Genomic DNA, 21,905 nt, shown 5'->3' with positions numbered 1-21,905 from the left:
CATCCACTCTGACTGAATTGGCCTTGTTAACTCTGGTTCTCCACTTGTAAGGTAACTCCCTTCTCTTCATGTGTCAGTATATTTATGCCTGCATCTGTAATATTCACTCCATGCATCTGAAGAAATGGTTTGTTGTTTTTTTTACCCATGAAAGCTTATGCCCAAATAAATCTGTTAGTCTTTAAGGTGCCACCGGATGCCTCGTTTTTGTGGATCCAAACTAACACTGGTACCCCTCTGATATGTTATTAGCATTGCCTTTTCCCTTTCTGATTAGCTGTAGTTTCTGTTCAATATTGTCTCATGGTTCCCTTGTACTCCCCTCTATCTGTATTCATTTGTTGTCTCTTGTCTTAAAGACTGCAAACTCTTTGTGGCGGGGCTGTTTTTTGTTCTGTTGAAAAGTGCCTAGCACAAAGTGGTCCTTGACTAGGGCTCCTAGCCACTACAGTAATGCAAATAATAATCCACTGCTCAATATGTGTTACATGTCCTTGAGTCACAGGGTATGTCTACACTACAGGATTATTCCGAATTTACATAAACCAGTTTAGCAAAACAGATTGTATAAAATCGTGCGGGCACCACACACAACACATAAATCGGTGTGTGTGTCACGGTCCAGGCTAGCGTTGATTTCTTTCTGGTGAGCTGTTAGTGGGATGGCTATTCCTATTCCCATAGTTCCCAGTCCCCCCCCCCCTCCCCCCCCCCTTTGAGATCCCTGATCCTGATGGGGCAAAATCAAAAAAAAATTGTCGGTGGTGGTTCTGGGTAAATGTGTCTCCTTCCTCTCCTCCCTCTCTGGGCAGACAGCAAATTTTTTTTTTTTTTCTTTCCCTGGCCCCAGATGCCATGGCAGATGGCATGGCAATCATGCCTTTTTTGTTTTTGTTGTTGTTTGTGTGTGTGTTGTACCAGAGGCGCTCACAGGCGATTCAGCAGCAGCAGCACAGCAGCTTTTTTTTGCTTTTGAGATGGTGGCAGCAGCCATACCCACCCATCACACACCATACCATACCATATAAGAATGATAATGTAAATGAGTTTACTGCCACTTGCACATTGCTGCTGCTGCATACCTGCCCCTGGCCAGCCAGCCAAAGGAAAAGCAAAAATAAAAAATGAAATCCCTCCCTTCTCCTCTTTAAATTTTTTAAATAGAAAGTCCTCTGCCTAGAATGGGCAGAGATGGGCAGAGAGAACCACTGTAAGAGAGAGAGAGAGAGAGAGAGCACAGCTGCTCTGTGTCAGAATGAGCTTGATGTATATGCATGCTATTCACAGGGGGTGCCTGCCCTTCCCCCAACCCCCTTCTCTCCCTTCCCTGCCTCCCTGGCCTTCCCCACCCCACCCCCCCCCATGTGATGGAAGTAATAAAGAATGCAGGAAAGACATACTGAAGAAGTAGAGAGAGGAGAAGAAGAGGAAGGCCAGCTCCAGAGCAGGCAGACACAGGACAGCCAGCAGCAGCTGAGGAGCCCGAGAGAGCAGCTGCCAAAGCAGGGGCTGATTGAATCTTTTCTTCCAGGGGGTGGGGGGCCATGATGGGGCTGATGCCCCTGAGCAGCAGCCCTGTTGCTTGCCAGCCCCTACCAACAGCCACCAGGAAAAAATTAACCCTGGAACGCTAATCCCCCTCACCTATGCTGACCGGCATGGTGCCCAGTCAGCACTGCTCCATGTGCCAATAGGCTGATGATGCCAATGATATATGGATGCCATATCCATATCAGCCATATGGCAGGCAGCAGCAAGCATGTTGCAGCATTTGCTGCAGAGTGCTTGATTGGTGCAGCATAGCATGCTGTAGCAGAAATAGAGCAGGAGAGGAAAAAAAGAGAAAGGTGGTTTCACTTCTGGGGGTGGGGGGGGGGGGGGGGGGGGCGCGGGAGGGCTGCCTGGCCTGACCCTGACCGACACTGTGTTTGACCCATGCAAAGCCTGGAATGAATGCAAAATGCAAATACTTTTCTGAGTGAACTGGAGGAGAGCTTCATTCCAGTCCATGAGCCTTCATTGTCATTTTGCTCTTTTTTGTTCGCTTTCCATTGGCGTGCATCGTGCGTGCTGTCTCTGGCTGATGGCTTTTTTTTGATTTTTTTTTTTTTTTTGATTTTTCTTTTCTTTTTTGCGCTGATAGAACAGATTTGCCTGCCCTTATCACTGCTTTCATGCTTTTCCATGCTGGATTTTTTTTTTTTTTTTTTTTTTTTTTTTTTTAACTACGTGCTGACGTGATCACTTGCAAGCGCAAAATTTTCAAAGTTTGCGGGGCTTTTCATTCCAGGGCTTTTCCTGTCTCCTGCGCCAGTTTGCCCAGTGTTCCAGATGCCCTGCTGACCAGGGGTGAACCCGGCCCACACCACCCCAGGCTAATAGTCTAACTGCAATCCGACCACCTACACCTAACTCTCGTTAGGAGCCTCTCCCAACGAGTAGGTAGGCCCTTTAAGTTTATTTGTGTCTGTCTCTCTATGTGTGTTCTCTAAAGTGAGCTTAAGTGGCGTTTAAAGTTTAGTGTAGAAAAGAGTTTGTGGACGGGTGTGGCATTAGGATGTAAGGCTGTTGAATTCCCTAGGACTAAAGACTGCTTCTTCAGCTCAAGTTGTAGACACTTAAGCTTTCAGCTCCAGAAGTTCCTGGTTCAAGCAACTGTATTGGTTAAGATGATAACCATTACACTATATTACTATGAACTAACTAAGGCTTGAAGCTATTGCTATTTGATACCACAAATATGTACAAAAGGAAATAGTCAAGAAAAATATTTCAGTGTCATGAACATGGGTGGTATGGGATTGAAAAGGAATTGTCCATATGTGTCTTCAAGTAAAAAAAAAAAAACATTTACAGTAGGTGGCAACTTTGACATCAAAAGAGGTATCATTATAAGAAGAAAACAGCCTAAAAAAACCACTTGCAAAAATGAAAATATTTAAGAAAAAAAAATCTGACCTGAAAATCACTCAAGAGTGAGATGCTGCTGTATTATGTACTGTTCTTTACTGGCTGGGTTCGTTTTTGCAGCAAAATCTTTTTCTTACTGTGTGGGGTGTGCAAAGGAAAGTCTTACAATACTGCAAACAAAACAATTAGTCGCATTAATGGGCGGGGGAAACTGTTCAGGCACAAGGAGATAGTTAGCACGGTCCTGATCCATGGGGGCTCAGTGATCCTCCCGCACAGCTCAGCTTGCCGCATTGGGGCCTGAATCTAATTATACTTTTTCTATCGCTCTCGATGTTTTCGGTTCCAGTATTGGAAATAGAGATCCAGATTTTAAAGCCTATACATCTTTTTATAAGCTTTTTCTTCTATTCCCTGCAACGTCTCGGATCTGCTCCGTTCCCTCTCAGCTCAGCTCTTCCCCCCTCCACATATCCCATCTCTTCCCTGTCCCTCCCTTCCCATCCTGCTCCTGTGGGTTTCAGGGAAGCCGAGCCTCACTAGAGCTGAGGCAACAGTACAGCGCTGGGAAGAGGCAGCAGCTTCTCCTTCCTGGTGGGCATGTGCAGGCCCTTCCCACATGCTCGTTGGGCTGCCCGCGGAGCGCGAGCATGTGCAGATGCAGAAGCAGGAAGGGCGCGCTCGGAGCCGGAGCGGAGCCTGCTCTTACACCTGGCGGGGCGGGCGGAAGCGCAGCGCCAGGAGGCGGCGGCGGGGTGGGCGTGGACAGGCCACGTTTGGTTTTGTTTTGACTATGGGGCGGGCGAGTTCCCGCCTCCTTGGCTGGGGTTGCGAGTGGAGAGCCCCGGCTGGAGCGTAGCTCCTTCCCTCCACCCCCAGAGCCACTAGGAAGAGGGAGAACCGGCCCCCTCCCTGCCTCTGCGCTCGCACTGGTGCTGACCCCGCATGGCTGGGGAGGGAGGCGGAGGCTTTGCACCAGCCAGGCGGTGGCGGCGGGATAGCAGCGAGGAACAGCGCTTGCTTGCTCGCGCCACTGCCTGCCGAGCGGGGCTCGCCGGGGAGCTTGCAGCAGCAGCCCAGGCGGGGCGGAGGGGTGTGACAGCCGCCAGCTCAGGCGTAGAAAGGCTGAGGGGCAGCAGCAGCTCCCGCGGAGTCCTGCTCTGCCAGTGTAGCGGGGGGAAGCCGAGCAGGATGCACGGTTAGGGGGTCCCCGCTCCACGGATCAGCTGTGCCTGCCTAGGCCCCTCTGACTGCACCTGGGGGCCGCTCTCCCTTTGCCCGGGTCAGCGGCTGGAGGCTGTTCCGCAGCACGTTGCACCCCGCGGCTGCTGTCAGGGGCCTTACCATGGAGAAGAAGGGCCAGGACGAGCCGCTCCCTCACCCCTTGGAGCCGGAGCCGCAGCCTCAGCTCGCGGGGAGGGCGATAGGGGAGAAGCGCTTCAGGTTGTGGTATGTGGGTTGGTCCTGCCTGGACAGACGGACCACGCTGCCCATGCTCCCCTGGCTGATGGCCGAGATCCGCCGGCGCAGCCAAAGGCAGGACCCTGGCGGACCCCTGGGTAGCTCGGTGCCCGCCCGGGAGGTGCTGCTGCTCCTGGGCTCCCCGAACCTCCGCTGCGTCCCCGCCACCTCCAGCGGCAGCCCGGGCAGCGCCAACCCGGCCGTCTTCATCTTCGAGCACAAGGCGCAGCACATCTCCCGCTTCATCCACAACAGCCACGACCTCACCTACTTCGCCTACCTGATCAAGGCGCAGCCCGACAATCCCGAGTCGCAGGTGGCCTGCCACGTCTTCCGGGCCACTGACCCCAACCAGGCAAGTGCTGGGGCTGCCCGGAGTAGGAGGCGTCTCAGGGGACAATAGGGTGGTGGGAACCCCTCCCGGTGGTGGTGGGGAATAAAGAGGCTGCTCTTCAGAGACGGTAGACATGGGGAGCCTTCAGGCGCCACTAGTATATGGGCACGTGGACTGTCGAAGAGGATAATAGAGAAGGAGGGTATGGATATGGCTTCTTTGCGAAGCGCTTTGAGATCTAGGCAGTGGTATTCTGAGCGGGGTCCCTGGGATCAATAGAGAGGACTGGGGGAAGAGAGGTTTTCCAGGGGGCTGTGGGTAGAGGGTCTTTTCAAAGGCTTCAGTGTCTAAAGTGGAAGGAATATCAGACTGTTCACAAAAGCTTCTGGTTAACTCTGCATTTTGGTGTGTATGAATCATAGTTCAGGTTCTTACACCAAGCTCATCCTGGGCCGTATTAATACAGAGGTGAGTAGCAGGCTTCATAATGTTGAGGGTTGTTGGGAGAACACTTTGTATCTACTTTGTTCCATAATGTAGAGCATGCCCATGAGCTAGTTCAGGGCTTCTCGACCTTTTCATAATGAGGTCATGCAAAGAGTAGACCATCTCAACCTTTTCCTTCTCATGGACCACCTGGTCTCATTTGTGATCACATAACATCACTGTGGTAACCACAGTGGTCTGAAGAGAAGTAAACATATTTAATGTATTTTAAATTGTCCTTAATCTGTGGCATAGCCATTAGAAACAAGCAGAATAGCCAGCACTATATGCCCTGTCTGCTCTTTACAGACCACCATAAACGACAACAGGGCCATATTTCTCTTTCAAGTCATGGTAAAGACACCTGGCTGTGCCAGGCACATTCAGGAGTGTTTATAAAAGAAGTAATATCTGGGAGGGGACATTGTTGAGCTGGTGCCAACTGAAAGAGCTAGCTGAAAGTATGTATTTTTGCAGGCTCTGTAGGAAGCTTTGGTTGTTGCATCTAATGCACAGAGGACTCCTTTCTCCTGGCTATACTGATCATGTGGGGAACAGCAACCTTGACAAGTAGAGCTGATAATTATGTTAATATGGTAATGGCAGGAAAGCAATCTTTCAGTGATAGTATTTTATTTGAGCAACATGAGCAGCTCCCCCAGAGGTTTACACAAATATATGGGGGTGGAGGGAATATGACTGGTTATATGCACTGGAGTCTATCAAAGCCATTTAATCAACACATCTGGAGCTACTGAACAGATTTTTTTTTTGAGGTGAAGGGAGCAAGGGGGTGAGAGAGAGAGAGAGGAGTGTAAAACAACTGACTGCCAAGGTTCTAGAATACTAACTTGGGTTTCAGCAAGTTAAGTGCTCAAGATTAAAGTAGTTAATGTGGAGTAGTGTAGGTGTATACATGATACTAATTTGTGTACAGGGCTTGATGCAGCACACATCAAAGTCAACAGAAAGATTCTCTTTGACTTGAGTGAATGCTAAATCAGAATCATTAAGTGCATCTCCTATATAGGTCCATGCTGGTCCTATTATTACATGGACAGAAGGGAAATAATGGGGACAGTAGGGGGGTGTAACATATCCATTCAGTATTATTCCATGTATGCATGGATCTTATTTCTTTCATTCGCATTTTGGATGCTACTTTTTATAGATCATTCTCTATAGATTCTCCACTGCACTCCACAGAAGAAAACACAGAATTAAATTTTAAAAAAATATGTATAGGCAAAGCACTCTTATGTTAGGGAGGAAGTTATTAATAGAAACAAGTTTTACTATAAAACACTTATCCACTTTTGACTATGTATCATCTTAAGATATATCCTAGAAGTAAGATTTTTTTTGTAAGTTATCACTTACTGAAAAATAAAACTCATTACCAGTTGGAGGTTACTTAGTTTTGGCATTGAAGACAAAGAATAAAATTAACTGGCGTAGACGCAGGGCCAGCCTTATGATTTGTGGGACTTCAAGCATGTTAATGGCTTCAGCCTGCCGTGACGGAGATCAGGCAGAAAGCTGTCTCCCTCCCCAATTCTGCTGCCAGTGGGAGAGATTGAGCTAACATATTATTTGCCATGTCTGTGCAGGTCTTAAGCAGTTAACCCATAGCTCTGAGCGAACAGAATGAGGTGTGAGTTGCTGACCTGGAAAAGCACAGTGTTCCTCCTAGAATTACAAGTTCTACACTTGAGAAACCGCAAGGATATTATCAGAAGATGGTAGAATATACAACCACAGTTCTCTGGAATAGTTGAGATGTGTGGTGGTTATGGTGTACGTTACCCTAAACAGTTTTTTATGCTCCTATTTCAAGACTTCTTTGCTTTTGCTGTAAATGTTTGACTGTTAGTGCGAACAACAGGTCAAGTTACTCTGAAGTGGAGGAAGGGAGTCAGAGTGTAGTGTAGTCTTTCCACTAGTGTAGTGAAGTAACCAACTTTCTATGAACTGTAAAGGTAAAATGGTAGTTTTTGACTTTCAAGAGGGCAGTGCTTAGTATTGTAGTTAAGACCAAACAATGACACATCTGGGAACAGAACATGGAAGCTAGTGGCTCCCAGCCTGTTGCTCAGTCCACTAGTTAGACCATACAGCCTCTCGAAGGTGCAGGCACCCTCCCCCTCCCCCATGTTGTAACAAACAGCAGTCACTCACAGTAAAGTGTATATTTGAATACATAGCCTTTGTAGATTTTTCACTGCACCAGTGGTCTAGAAATTCCACACAAACAAATTGTGCACCTTGAAATTTAATCACATGTTAAGGGTTGTTGTTTTTTTTGCCAGTTTCACCCAGTTCTGGTAGTGAAGTTTTTTTCCCCACTCACAGAATCTCATTTCAGAAGTACAGTACCACTAGTACAATTTCTTTCTTTCGCCTTCCTTTTATTTTTGTAACAAATGTTGCCATAAGCACCTGTTCCATAAAGGCCAGTTCTGTACTGCAGCAGAGATCTGGCAAGGTTATTTACGATTGCTGAAGATTTAAAGATAGATCTTGAAAAATGTCACTGGGTGTCATTTGAAACACCCACTAGTCTTAGGCAGATCTGAAAAATATGGGGGTGGAGGGAGGGCTCTACCTGGATTCAGAGATAGTACTCTAGCAAGAAGCCTAGCCCAGAAGTTCTCAGCTGTCAGCATGATGGTGAATACTGAGATTTTTACAGGGTTTCTGTCCCTGGCCTCTGTGCAAGGTCTCAGTATTTTGCTCTCGGGTGCTGGAAATGGGAGTGGGAAGAGTCCCAGAACCTTCTGATTGATGGGCTTGGGAAGGAAAAAAATCTGCTGCTCTTCTCTTCTCTTTCAGAAGAGCTGCAGTGCTTGCTACTGCTCATAACTTTGCAAAGAAACAGCTGACCGAAATAGACTAGGATTCTTATTCATTTCAATGCTGGCTACTGAATAGCAGAGTTGTTAGTTTCACACAGCTTTCACTTGGGAATAATTTAGGAGGCATGGTGTCTATCTGAGTATTTAAGATGACAGCACTGTCTCACTTTATATTTAGAATGTTTTCTTCGCAACTACTGAAACTAGAAGCTTTCAAAAAAATAAAATGAATGGAATCTAGAATCTGCAGAAATTGATGGTTTAGTGGCCCCTACTTCCCTCTTTTCATTATCTGGGAAAACTTCACATTGATCAGCAAAGTTTTCAAACCCCACCTGAGCTCACAAAATGAAATATACAAAGCAGGCATATTTGTTTTAGAAGTGGAGTCTGAATGTAAATCTTAATGGTATATGACAATCATCTTAAATTTCCTAAATCACATACTTCTTCCTTAGGAAAAGGTTCAGGGTCTGATTTGCTATTTCACATGATGAAGTAGAACTCTCATTTTCTGCATGAAACATGAACAAGACTGGTAACTTGTATAGTACCAAATACAATTGATTTGTAAACAATCTGATATTTAGTAGTGAAGACTCTTGCACAACAATGGCATTCCTTCTTAGACAAGTACTTAGCTGACATTTTAAAAAATGGTACTGTACATTTTAGGTTTCATTTAAAAATCCTTGTGAAGAGTGATCAAAGTGTGCACCTCTCCAGCATTTCAAATGTAACTCAAGGACCGCATAGCTGGGAAGAAGGAAATTTTCCATTGTACAGCCCTCTGTATAGCGTAGCCTGATCAGTAGCTTCAGTGTTCTGTTGTTCTGTTGCTGCTGTGAGTTAATGGGACTAGACTGGCCTAAGGCAAAGCAGAAATAATGGAGCATTTTGCCTATAAAGTAAGGGTGAGATAAGAACTATTGTGGGTAGTCTGGCAGAGTCAGGAGCCTGAGGCAGCCAAGTTGTAACCCAGATCCTTGCTCTGTAATCGCTGTACAGGCTGTAGATAAAATGGTAGACCACTTCAGATGTATGTTAGTTGTCTGATAAAATTTAAAAAAAAAAAGGCACTGCACTAGAACAATTCTGTAAGATGGCTCATGCTGAGAAACTAAATGTCAGGACAAAACCTTTGCTTTTATCTTAACCCCAGGAGGCCTTTACCCTGACATTTGTTATAAAAACAAATAAACAAGAAGCTGTAATTATATTGTGACCCTTAAATTTAGAATTTTTTTGTATCTTGTCACTTTGATTTATATATCCTCACCTTAAAACATCCCATGGTTTGCATCAAAGCAAATGCCTGGAAAATAAGTTCACATCAAATGAGACTGAATGTTGCATAGGTTAGTATTAATGCTGAGTTTTGGAAGCTGGATTTAGATTTTTTTTACACATGATAAAAAGATGGTTCTTGGTTTTGAAGGGCTCTTCCTGAAGAAAGATGTATAGTTGAACTGTTGAGTAGACTGTGATAAGCCACATAGGCTTTGTCTTCAGCGGGGAGTTGTAATTCCCAGCTCTTGCAGATGTACACATGCTAGTTCTGCTTGAGCTAGAGCACTAAAAATTAGCAGTGTGGCCGTGGTGGCATGGGCAGTGGATTGGGACAGTTGCCTAAGTACCACCCTATCTGAGATGATAGGCACGTACTCAGGTGGCTTGTCTGAGCTGCATCCCGCGCTGTCATGGTCACACTGCTATTTTTTAGCACACTATCTCAAGTAGAGCTAGAGCTTGTATGCCTACCTAAGCTGGGAATTACACCTTCCAGCTGCATTGTCAACACACCCAGAGTGTGCTTGGGGCAGGGGTTGGGGGAAAGAAGAGGATTGTCATACTAATGTGTTTAACTAGAGAGAGAGAGAGAGCCTCAGCTGTAGAGTGAAGTGACAGTCTGGTGGCAAACTATTTTTATGTTTGAAAAAAAAAGGTTTGGTTAAGATTTTCAATATTGGAACATAAAGTTAGGCTTCTGAATCCATATTTATGTACCTGCCTGACTTTCAAAAGTATTGAATTAATTACTTTTGAAAATGCCTATATATGGATTTAGGAGTCCAGTTTTAGAGTCCTATGACTAAAGATCACGGCCTTCGTCACCTTTTGTCATTGACAGACAAATGGGGGAAATACCAAAAAGGTGGTTAAACAAAATATTTAAAAATCCTCACATAAGATCCCAGCTGTTCCTACTGCTAGCTAACCTGGTATGTCTACTGAGAGCTTGCAGGAGGAAGGAAAATGTTTAAAGCCAACTCCCGTCTGCTGCCTTCATCAGTTGTCATTTTCCCCTCTCCAATTCCCCACTAGCATCTAATTGTCAGTTGGAAGGGAAGGAGGGTCACTGAAAAGAAGACTACTTATATTTAAAAGGAAAAAAGGGATAACTTCATAGGTGAGACTTGGTAGAATGTCAAATGCCCCTGGAAGGTGTTTAAAGGTAATATAAATGACTAGAAAATAGAGCCATATGAAGAAAGATAGGGTAGGTTCATTAGCTCTGTGTAGACTATTATTTGGCCTCCTCCTCCTGAGGAGGAGGATCAATCTACACTGGCTTTTTTTACACATTAGAAGACCCCTTCAGTTTAAAGTAATATTTTGTGCAAGGTTTGGCCAGTCTGTGCAGATGGGGCAAAGTGTTTAAAAAAACATCTACTGGCATAGGTAACAGCCTGGATTTAAATATGGTAAAAATCTGTCTGAAATGCCACTGGCCAGTGGTTACTAAAGGGTATATTTCATTACCCACCATCCCTGCAGAATCAGAGCATGACTTCTTAACTTCCTTTACAGCTCCCTCATCCCACCATTCTACTGGCACATCTGCTGGCCCTAGCAGATAGAGTAGCTTCTAGTGCATGCTATTTATACTTATTTCCCCTTTTTCCTATACAGTACTTGTTTCCATTTTCCTCTCCTGTGGTTTCGCCCTCCCTCCCCATTTTATCTTTAGGTAAAGTGGTGAATTCTGCAAAGTGAGGAGTGCCTCATTAGATGCAATTTGTTATGATCACTGCTTTGGGCTGCCGAGGAAGACTTGATCATATTGAATTATTTTGCAAGGTTCAACAGTTATCTCATAGCACTGCTCCTGGTCAAGCTGCTGTTTCGTTACTTCTGATATTCATTCAAGTTCAGAAACAAAGATGGCTTTTCATTTGTCTTATGTACAACATATGGCTTAGAATCATAGAATGTCAGGATTGGAAGGGACCTAAGGAGGTCATCTAGTCCAACCCCCTTCTCTTCTCCTGGACCAGATCCTAGCGCGCGCGCGCGCACACACACACACACACACACACACCCCCCAGCAGGATCAGGGGCAGGGAGGCCCAGGAAACCAAGCGCCTGCTTGCACCCTAGCAGAGTGCTATGTGTGTTGAATCCAGCTACTTATTAGCAGATTGCTTGTACTATAACAGGGGTTGGCAACCTCTGGCATGTGGCTCGCCAGAGTAAGCACCCTAGCGGGCCAGGCCAGTTTGTTTACCTGCCGCGTCGGCTGATCTGTCCCGGCCAATGGGAGCTGTGGGGAAGTGGCGCAGGCGAGGGATGTGCTGGCCGCGACTTCCCGCTGCCTTCATTGGCCTGGGACGGCAAACCGCAGCCAATTGGCCGAACCTGCTGATGCGGTAGGTAAACAAACTGGCACGGCTCACTAGGGTGCTTACCCTGGCGAGCTGCGTGCCAGAGGTTGCCAACCCCTGTACTAGAACATGGAGTAATGCAGCATCATAACCCAGAAACTTAAACATGAAGTATTCAGTATCTTTAACACTTTTTACATGCCTTAAATTGACAGTAAATATTTGATTAATGTGTTCTGTGAGATTGAAGATTTTAATACTTTCATAATTTGATAAGCAATTATCCAGATGTACCTCGTGTTAGTTCAGTTTGAATCAGCTCTGAGAGCAGTGGTGTACACTACTTTGACTGATGCAAGAAAGAACAAATGAAAGAATTAAAATCAGTGGATGCAGGGCCTCTCAACTTTGAGTACCATGTTCAAATCTTGCCTAGTAACCAAAAGTCATTCCACACTTCGGCTTGTTGGTGCTGTATGAAATAAATTGGTAGCTTTAGCCCACTTCCTAATGCCCCAGTGTCTTCATTGCAGCTAATTACTTGGTTGCTTTGGCATAGTGTCCATGATTTGATTTCTCTTTATTCATTTTTTTTAAAAAGGCTAGTTTAGACCTAGCTTTGGTAATGATCCCTCCTGGTCTGTATTAGGGAACATTGGAAGGGTAGCCTGGTAAAGGCTTCGTTGTTCTGCCCATGCTGTATGTATCTGGTGAAGATAAATAAGACTTCAGTCTTTAGGGCTGGTTACCTGGCACTTTTCATAAGCACTAAATTAATTTTAAACAGTCATGAAAGAAAAACCTCAGTGAGTTATAGAACAGTATGAAAAAAAATTTACCTAAACTAGCAGCTTGTACAACTGGAATATTAAAACAATAATTCTGCTCTCCACCCCGGGTATGGCTTCAAGGCTTCCTTTTTTTGGTTACTTTATTTAACAGTGGGTTTTATTTTCTAGCCATGCAATTTCTTTCTATCTGACCAATCAACTTCATGCTAAGTAAAAAATGAAACAAACCTAGTTACCACTGTGCTCAATAACACATGGAATCAGAAATTTTTAAAGCCATGTTGTATCAAGAGTGATCTGTAAAGTGTCTAAAAACATTTAATTGGAAATAGAACTGTTACTCTCTGGGGTATACTAGTGATGCTTTTCAAAATAGTTCATAACTGTTTATGGATTTTAATAAATATTCTATTTTTTAAATCCTGATGTTAATTGCAATTCGTGTACTCAGTGACGTTGATTTGGGGTTTCCTGTTGTATACATTTAAAAAAAAAATTCTCCCAGGAGCTCTCTGGGAATAGTTAGTGCTCTGTGGGTTATTTTCTTTAAAGCTATACTAAACATGTAGTAACATCATGAAACGTTGGTAGGTTTAAAGATATGTCATATACAATGAATAATGTTTTCTTAGAGCTCACTTCTTGCATTGGATTCAGAGCTATACTTAAAAGCTGTAAGTGACCCTCAATTACAATATGACTTTTAAACAAAAGGAGAAATTAGATGAGACCTGAAGAACTGTATTTGCTAGAAAGGAACAATAGTTACATGTGCCTGATGTTTCCTTTTTTTGGTCAGGTTGCTGCTGGAGTAAGAAGAGACAAAGGCATATGAGAAATTCTAGCTACATAAACTTTCACATATGACAGTTGAGTAACATACTGGTCCTGGAAGCTGATTTGTGCAGGTAGACCTCAACACCCATTTGGAGCCCTGTTGAAGTCCACATGGCTGCAGGCAGGCACTGGGGTCCACCTGTGCACATGATTTTGTGGAATCAGGGCCTGAGTTGGGGGCTATATCTACACTTACCGCAGCATGTAAGGTTACGGATACCACACACCTTGCTAACATGGGTATAAAAAGCAGTGTAGACAGTGAGACATGGCTTAAGAAAGTATAGAGCCCTACACACCTGAACCACAGGATGTATACTCTACATGGCTCTCTACACACCCAAGTAGTGGCTCCCATGCTACCCTGTTACTTTTAGCAGTGCAGCTTCCCACTGCCTCCTTGCTGTCAGAGCCTTTCACTGTGGCAGTGAAAGTCTCTGGCAGCAGGGAAGTGCTAGAGTCTTTTCCTGCTGCCAGAGCTTTTCATTGTGGTATGTAGCTGCATGTGTAGTGCCTGGATTCTACATCCCATCATAAGTGTAGACACAGCCTGGGAGGTAACTTTTATATTCATTATTACTGGCATCAGGATTAGAGGGATGGCATTGAGTGTGGATTCTGAGGACTACTATTCCCAGCTACATAATTAACTCAAAGTTGCACTGAATACCACTGTGGTAATCTAAAAGCGTTAAGATATCAGTTCACAGGTGAGCAGTCAGAACTGTGTTTCCATGTGAACTTCCTTTGAGCCACGACTACACTACAGACTTCTGTTTGGCACAGCTGTGTTGGTGAGGGCTGTGAACAGGTTGGATTTCTGACTGACAGCTGGGCCAGCAGAAGCCCCTAGCATAGATGCAACTATATCAGCAAAGCTGCACTTTTTGCCAGCATAATTTGTTTTACTCATGGGGGAGGAATTACTATATCAGCACAAAGTGCAGCTGTGCTGACATAGCTGCATCCATGCTTGGAGCGCTTTGCCAGTATATTATATCAATATTTGTATACTGGTAAAGTGCTACAAGTGTAGACATGGCCTGATCAGATAGTGGCCTATTGGTCTATCCTATATTGTAGGACCTAATAATTCATAACCGGATCCTATATTTATTTTCAGCTTTGCAGGAGAAAGTACTGTTCTATCAGTTCCATCTAAATAATTATTTTGCTATTGTAAGATCTTACTTTCTGGCTTAGGTTTATGAATAAGGTTTCTTTTTTAAAAGATAGACTTGTTTAAAATTTCTGGCTTTGTAAAAACGTACAGCCTGATTTTTGCAGTCAGAACTTCAATGAGAGTCATTCAGCTTTCCCTGCAGAAGGACTGCAGGGCTGAGCCCTATGAAGTGAACTAACATACTATAAATAGAGGCAAGAGCTTGGCTACTGTTAAGTAGCATTTTGGGGGGGTAAATCCTGCCAAAATAGAGTCAACTGATGGTTACACTGGGAGCAGCACATCATGCTTTTCTTGAATTCTTCATGAAAACATACACGTGGAGTTTGCAAACATTTGCAACGAGTATGTGTGCAATATGAAGCTACTTTGAGGAAACGTACTTAAAATGATTGAGAGACAGAGCAAGCCATAGTGGTTAATACATGGAATGGGGGTTCAGGAGAGCTGGTTTTACATCCTGGCGCTTAGTCTCTGTGTGCTTCATTTTCCCCATCTGTACAATGTGAGAGGGAGGGAGGTAAAAATAATGCCCATGTTTTACGGGGCTGTTGTGAGATTTACAAACCATGCGTTAAAGTCCTTTTTACCTTTTGATGGAAGGTACTCCAGAAAATGAAGTGTTGTGAAGTATAAGGAGCAGTTCTATAGATAACCTAGAAAAACAGGTCAAAGCAAGGCAAACCAACTTGTTCTTTACTTAGAAATATTTCTGCATTATACTCAGAGTATTGAGAAATATGGACTCCTGCCCAGAAGAGTAAATGTATGCTTCTGGTATTGCTCACTGAAAATAAATGTTTGCCTGCATGCATTCAGCTCCAGTCCTGCATTTCATCTACATGACTTACCATCTCATCCTTTTACTTTTATTCTTCATTGAGGATGGCAGTGGGACATTGAAGTCCCCAACATTCTACGGTTGACTGTACTTGTCTTATGCATCTCTCTATTCAGATTGTTAGGGTGCTTTTGGAGACAGATTAATACAGTAGTATAAAATACCCTATTAAGAAATTTGCATGTAGTGAAAAGTATTGGTCTTAAAATGTGTTTAATGCTAAATCTGAAATCAAACCAATATATAAATCCTAGTCTTAAACTCTTTACTTTCATTCTTGTTCTTTTCAGCACTGCTGAAAAGAAGCTGGCCCTAATTCCATATAGCTTCTTGATGCTCAGGCCTAAGTTTTTTGTTTTTTTTCCCCAAAAGTGACTAGTGACTCTGGGTGCCGCAGTTTGAGTACCCATCTTGACACATTAAAGGGGCCTGATTTTTTTTTTGCAGAGGGTGGGTACTCAGCACTTTCTGAAAATGTAAGCCTCAAACAGGCTGTGTAAATCTGGATTACTACTTCTCAGATCCCCAGCCAAGCACTATGACAATGCATGATGCACCCTAAAAAATCCCATTTTGGAATTGCTGAAATTAAACCTAAATAACCTGGTTAAAGTTTGAAATTTCACCCAAATGTTTTCCTAGTAGGATTTGTGGATTTTGTCCAATTTATTTAGACAAATTTGAAAAAGCCTTTTAAAACTGATTTTATGTAAAAATCCCCTCTGATACTTGATTGTATGTAGTTAATCCAGCTGCTGTGAAAACTATCAACATCCTGCTGCACATTTTTTTTTTTTTTGCACTCTGTTTACATACGCAGTATACCATCAGCTGAAAACTACAAATTTTGGTAATAATTTGGTCGAGTACCAACATCCTTTCTTAGCATTTCAAAAAACTCAAAATACTCATTAGGATCACGGAAACAGTTAACTGTCTTCATCATGGAAATACAGTACCACAGCTTGTGTGCATATGCTCAGCACAGGACGTATTCTTTTACATTGGATAAGCACATTTTGCCCATATGCTTTTTGGTCTTGAATTTGCTACATGTTGCACCCTGTCAGTGATAATTTTGAGGTATGCATGCATCAGTTTTAATGCATTTGAATAGGGTTAGATTACTGAAGATGTGAAAAGTTCTACAGTCTGTATGAAACCAAAACCCAGGATTTCCTAAATTGCATTTAATGGTTAGTCCATTCTTTTTAGTTGTACAGATATTTCTCTTTCATCTGTAATCGGGAGCTAAATCTGTATCGTACATAATTTATTCTAGATAAAATCACCGCCACCCTCATAATGACGCTGTGGTGGGCTAGTTTTATGGAACCAAAGTATGGATTTCATATTTTCCTATTCCAGGAGTGAATCTAAATTTACTTTGGCATACTTTGATTAGGCGGTTCTGCACCTCACTCCAAAGACGGTTCATGCAAGTTGTAGTGGATCAAAACTTACCCTTCTTGTGGAGGGGTGAGTTGGTTGGTTAGGATGAAACTATTAAAAAAAAAAATACAGTCCAAGCCTTCTATTGAGGTTGAGTTGTTTTGTGGGTTCCTCTAAGGACTGCCCTGCCTACACTCTGTGACCTCTCTCTAGAAAGCCACTCAGTTGGGGTCAGAAGCCAGCTGCAACAGTGTGTCAGGAAAATCCATTTACCACTTTTCAGCAGGATCACCATGGACTAATAGGGTGGGATTTTCAGGCACATTCTGTCAGCCTGTTATATGTCAGTTATTAATCCTAGAATAGCCTGCTGTGTGATGAAATAGGATAGTCTAGAACTGTTTTAGTAAAATAATAACCTGTAACCTTTTGTTGTAATGATATGCCTATTTAAAAATTTCTAACCATCTACCAACTTCTGTGGCACTCTACTTAATAAGTAGTTTGATATCAAAGGTATGACAGATTCCTGATTGACTGAATCTGAACATGCCGCTCAGTGCTTTTTGGAACTGTGCAGAGAATCTAAGAACATATATGTCTCAATCTTGCAACTGTTGGAATGCAGATGGGTCTGTTCTGTTTTCAAAGTGAGCAGTTGGTACACATGGCAAAAACAATTCAACTGAATGCTATATCTGGTTACTGAACTCTGGTTTCATCATGTGTCCTCATAGCTAAACACCTGGAAGCTAACAGAACCATTATTGTAAAGGTAACAGGGAGCATAGTGTTGAGAATTTCAAACAATCCACAAACCCCACGAACATGAAGAACACTATCAATGAGTGTGCAAAGCAGAAGGAATCATGGAAAGTGGATTCTCTGGAAGCTTGTAAAGTTCATATCGTTATGGACAAATGATGTGGTGATTTGATGTCAAGCCAGTTTGTATTATGGAGAATTTGGGATTCAGGAGACTGAGCTTATCAGTTCTATTCCTACGCATTTTTTAGATAATGAATTAACCTGAAAGTGAATAAGGCTGGAGACCACGAGCTGCTACCCTTTATCTTTTATAAAGACAAATCTCCATGCAAACATTCATGGTCATTGAGAAATTGATTGCCCAGTGTAAGTATTTTTACCAGCTTCAACAAGCTCTGTTGCTTATACGTGGAAATAGGTCATGTACATTTCTGGTTCTTAAGATGTCAGAGGGCAAGTTAGAAGTTTTGGTGTGGTTGGAGGGATTTTACAGTTTTCTTATGGCATGTCTGCAGAACACTTGAAATCTTTTTCAATCTTGTTATTCAGGTATGTGTACCAAATACTTGACTGCTTACTGTGCAAAATATAGTTTTTGTCATCCTCTCCCTGCCCTCCCCATCTAGTTCATCCACCTTTTGCTTTTGTCACAACCCAAGATGGTATGCTTGTTGGGGTAGGGACTCTCCTTGCTTCATGCAATATTACCAACCCCAGCCATTCAAAGTCATGAGGCAGGCCCCCCAAAATCATGTGATTTTTAGAAATGTTTGGGTTTTTTATTACTCATCTGTTTTTCAACCTTTAGGGTTCACACTTAAAAGTTTCTTCCGAAACCCCCAGGGCTAGAACCTTTTTAATGAATGAAATATGAGCATCTCACAGTCACATGATGTGAGGAGCTGGGGCCTTAAGAAAAAAAAAACAAATAAGATTTGTGATAAAATGAGTTGGCAACACTGTTTATCTGCCATCCCTAGCACAATGACACCCTGAGTGGGCTCACTAGGCACAACTGTGATTTGTGTAGTAAGGCTTATCTGAAAGCATCAATTTAACATTTAGCTTATTTTCAAATTCCTAGTGTAAGCTTTCATATTTTGGAGAAGCATAAACTTGAGACTATAGACTGCTGACCTCTTTCCTTTTCTTATTATTGACATTGCTTTTTATCTGAGATTTGGTAACAACTGTATGTTGAATTGAATGATAGTTGAAGTATATGTTTCCTAAACTGTGTGTAAAAAGCTTAAGCACACAGTCATGGTGAATTTCAATTCTAATAGAGAAAAAGATGTTCTGTTAATGTGTTTAAAAATCTCTTAATATTCAAGGTCCAATATACATTTTTTAAAAGCGTATTTGACAGGTTATACCACTGTTTGGTTTAGTCAATCATATGACTAAGTTATTTTTAAGACTTAAAATTAAGTCAACATTATGCAAAGCAGATAACTGAAATTTAGTTTCCCTCCATGCAGCCATTCATAACATATTACAAAGTGAAAACATAACAATGGTAACTTCCATCTTACTTTCTTTCCAGAGTAAAAGCAAGTAAAATACTTCTTCATGGAAAAAATCTGATATTAAGCCACCTTCTGCAGAGGAGGAATGCAGTGCAACATGAACAAATTACTTGTTATATCGTTTACTGCAATTGGCAAACACTGGTATTGAGCCAATAATAAATTACTTAAGAGCCGCTAAGAGATACCAGTTATTGCATGAATGTAATTGAACGATCTGGTGGTTTCCTTGGTTATCTAGTTTGTTTTGCTTTTGCTTCCCAGAACCTTCATTGAACTGCTGTGTAAAAGCAAACGAAGATAACTATACTCTTAATCTTTGGAAAGTTTAATTGGATCAGCTACTACCCTAAAGCCAACAACGGCTTAGTTGTGCAGACTTGTTCCTTGACATTAAAAAGCTAGTTTGATTTGATTTTCAATGTCAAGGCCTGAGAATTTATTTCAGAAGACATTTTAGTTTCACCTTGCTCATTTAAAAGCAGCTGAAGATTAACTTTTCTTTTTTCTTCTTCTGGTCAACTTGCTACAAATTCAAAGTACTTATCCTTAAAAGTGTTCTGATTATTGTTTCAGCTTACTTCAATACAGCAGAAGCTACTAAATCATTGCACAGATCTCCTTACTTGTACACCCCAGGATTTTTTAAGCATGTTAATACAAACCTAGGCACATTCTTTACTTAGAATTATTTGAAATGCATACTCAAACTCTTCTGTATTTAAATCCACTTACTGTATCCTATGAACAGCTTCTTTTGTGGGCCCAAGTGGTCGGACCATAGCCTTGCTCCCCGTTCTGCCCCAGGGCCCCGCTCCTGCTTGGCCTCTTTCCCCCCCCCACCCCCAACCTTACCCACTGCTTGCCTGGGAGGGGGACGAGGCGGAGAGGAGCACCCACTCGCAAAAACAAAAGTCAGCACCTGTGCTGTCAAGCTTTACTTGCACAACTAGTCCCATCGACGTTCAGTGGGGTTACTCATGCCAATAAGGCTTACAGGATTAGGCTTTAAGGCTAGAATTTTGCTGAGGGATAATTTAAAAAAGATGAACTTCTACATGAGCTTACTGTTATTAGATGAGTCTTACAAAGCATAAGATATGCTATTGCCAGTTTTAACTCCCTTAGGCAAAGCTTTTTAGGAGTCTACATGAAGATCGATCTCTATTTTCATGTTTTTATCCATTTATCAGCTGTTCTGAAACATGGTTTAATTGGGGACACTTCTTGAATCTTCCCCCCCACTAAATAAGAAGTGTGTTTCACTTAATTATGTAGTGCCTGCATTCAACTAATTATGAAAAATATTCCAATGAAATGCTGTTAATTGATGATTTATATGATGCTATGAACACCTTGCTCATTCCTGGCAATGAGCAACTGACTTTCCTACAGTGGTCAGCAATCTGATTTTTGGGCCTAATCTTGCATTGGACTCTTCATTGTGAAATGTGTCTTTGTATACAATGATATTGTACAGTTTCTTAGTCACTTTTGAGATTACACACACTAGAAGTATGTTTTATATTTTGATTTTGTTCATGTTGATTATACCAAACATTGTCATGCTCACTTGTGCTGAAAATCCCTTTCCTCATTGCAAAACAAACAGAAGAGTCAAAGATGTAACATTCATAGAAATAAAACTTTAGCTAGATAAAATTTCTTTCCTATGTTTCACTTCCTCCATATTCTATAACTAAACAAACACATATATACACACAACTGTTAAAAGAGCATTGAGATTGCAAACTCAAGTACTCAAATTAAGAAATACCAGGAATCTAGATAAGTTCCCTTGTACATATGCTGTTAATTACATGACCACTGCCTCAGTGCACAGGATTGACAAATGCTGAGGATGAATCAAGATTGCTAGTGAAGGAGAAAGGTGTCTGTAGGACACCTGCTTAATTTGTTGTAGAATGTGTGTACCTGTTGTATTTGCCAGGAGATAGCAAGCCTAAGACCGCCCAAAGCTAAAGGCCCTCCCCATCAAATGAGTGGAAGGGGGACATTGAGCCCAAACCACAAATTAAATAGTAGGGGCAAATGGAAAACACAGGGCCGGGAGTGAAGGTCAAAGGGATAAAATCAGGGAACCCAGAGGGGAGATGGAGTAGAGAATCCCTGGCGGCTTGGAGAAGGGATATACTCTTTGTACTATTGGGGACAGGCAGATCTATGCCTGCCCAAAACTCAAGCCCCCCCCCCCCCAATCAGCTAATGGGGTCAAACTCAGACTACAACTGAGTAGTGAGGACAACATGAAAAAACAGGGATGGGAATAGAAAGTCATAGGGTAAAAAATCAGGGAACGGGACACTAAGTAGAGAACGCTCGACAGCTTGTAAAGGTGTGTAGTGACTGAGGCAGGGGCATGTAGGAGGAGAAAGGATGGTTTAATTGTTAAGACAGTAGAATACTGCCCTGGAGAATTGGATTCTATCCCTGCCTCTGCCAAAGATTTCCTACATGATGGTAGGCAAGTCATTTAAACCAGACTTTTCAGAAGTGCTTAACACTTACAACTGCATCTGAAGTCAATGGGAGCTGTGCTTTGTACATATGAAGTACTATATAATGCTAAGTACTCTTAGAAATCAGGTCCTAGGTATCTCAAATTGGGCACCCAAAGTTAGTGGATAATTTTGACCATAATCTCTGTGCCTTACTTCCATATTTGTACAAATAGGGATAATACCACCTCACATCTCATGGAAATGCATGTTTGTGAACAATAGTAATTAGTGACATTGAAAAGCAAATGAGAAAAATATTTATTTTCATAACAGTGTGTGAGTAGTGTGCAGTAAATAATGCCTAGGGTCGACACACTGAACAATAAGAACAAACCAAAATATTGAATAGGCTAATTAAGTGAGCAATATCCATCCTGTGTAGTGAATGAGG

General features: G+C 42.5%; 1 protein-coding gene across 2 annotated transcripts in view; it reads left to right on the top strand.

Annotated features, from left to right (window-relative positions):
* Positions 1-3,780: 3,780 nt before the first annotated feature.
* Positions 3,781-21,905, top strand: part of TBC1D4 (TBC1 domain family member 4) — a 162,963-nt gene continuing 144,838 nt past the window's right edge. Inside the window, exon 1 of one of the 2 annotated variants that reach the window (XM_039533518.1) lies at positions 3,781-4,726. In XM_039533518.1, the coding sequence (XP_039389452.1) occupies positions 4,256-4,726 (471 nt within the window). In that variant the 5' untranslated portion in view covers positions 3,781-4,255. The remainder of the gene's footprint in view (positions 4,727-21,905) is intronic. The other variant, XM_039533512.1, reaches the window with a different exon arrangement.

This window comes from Mauremys reevesii, linkage group 1, assembly GCF_016161935.1.
Source record: "Mauremys reevesii isolate NIE-2019 linkage group 1, ASM1616193v1, whole genome shotgun sequence".
Classification (NCBI taxonomy): Eukaryota; Metazoa; Chordata; order Testudines; family Geoemydidae; genus Mauremys; species Mauremys reevesii.
This window is presented reverse-complemented; position numbering and strand designations above follow the sequence as displayed.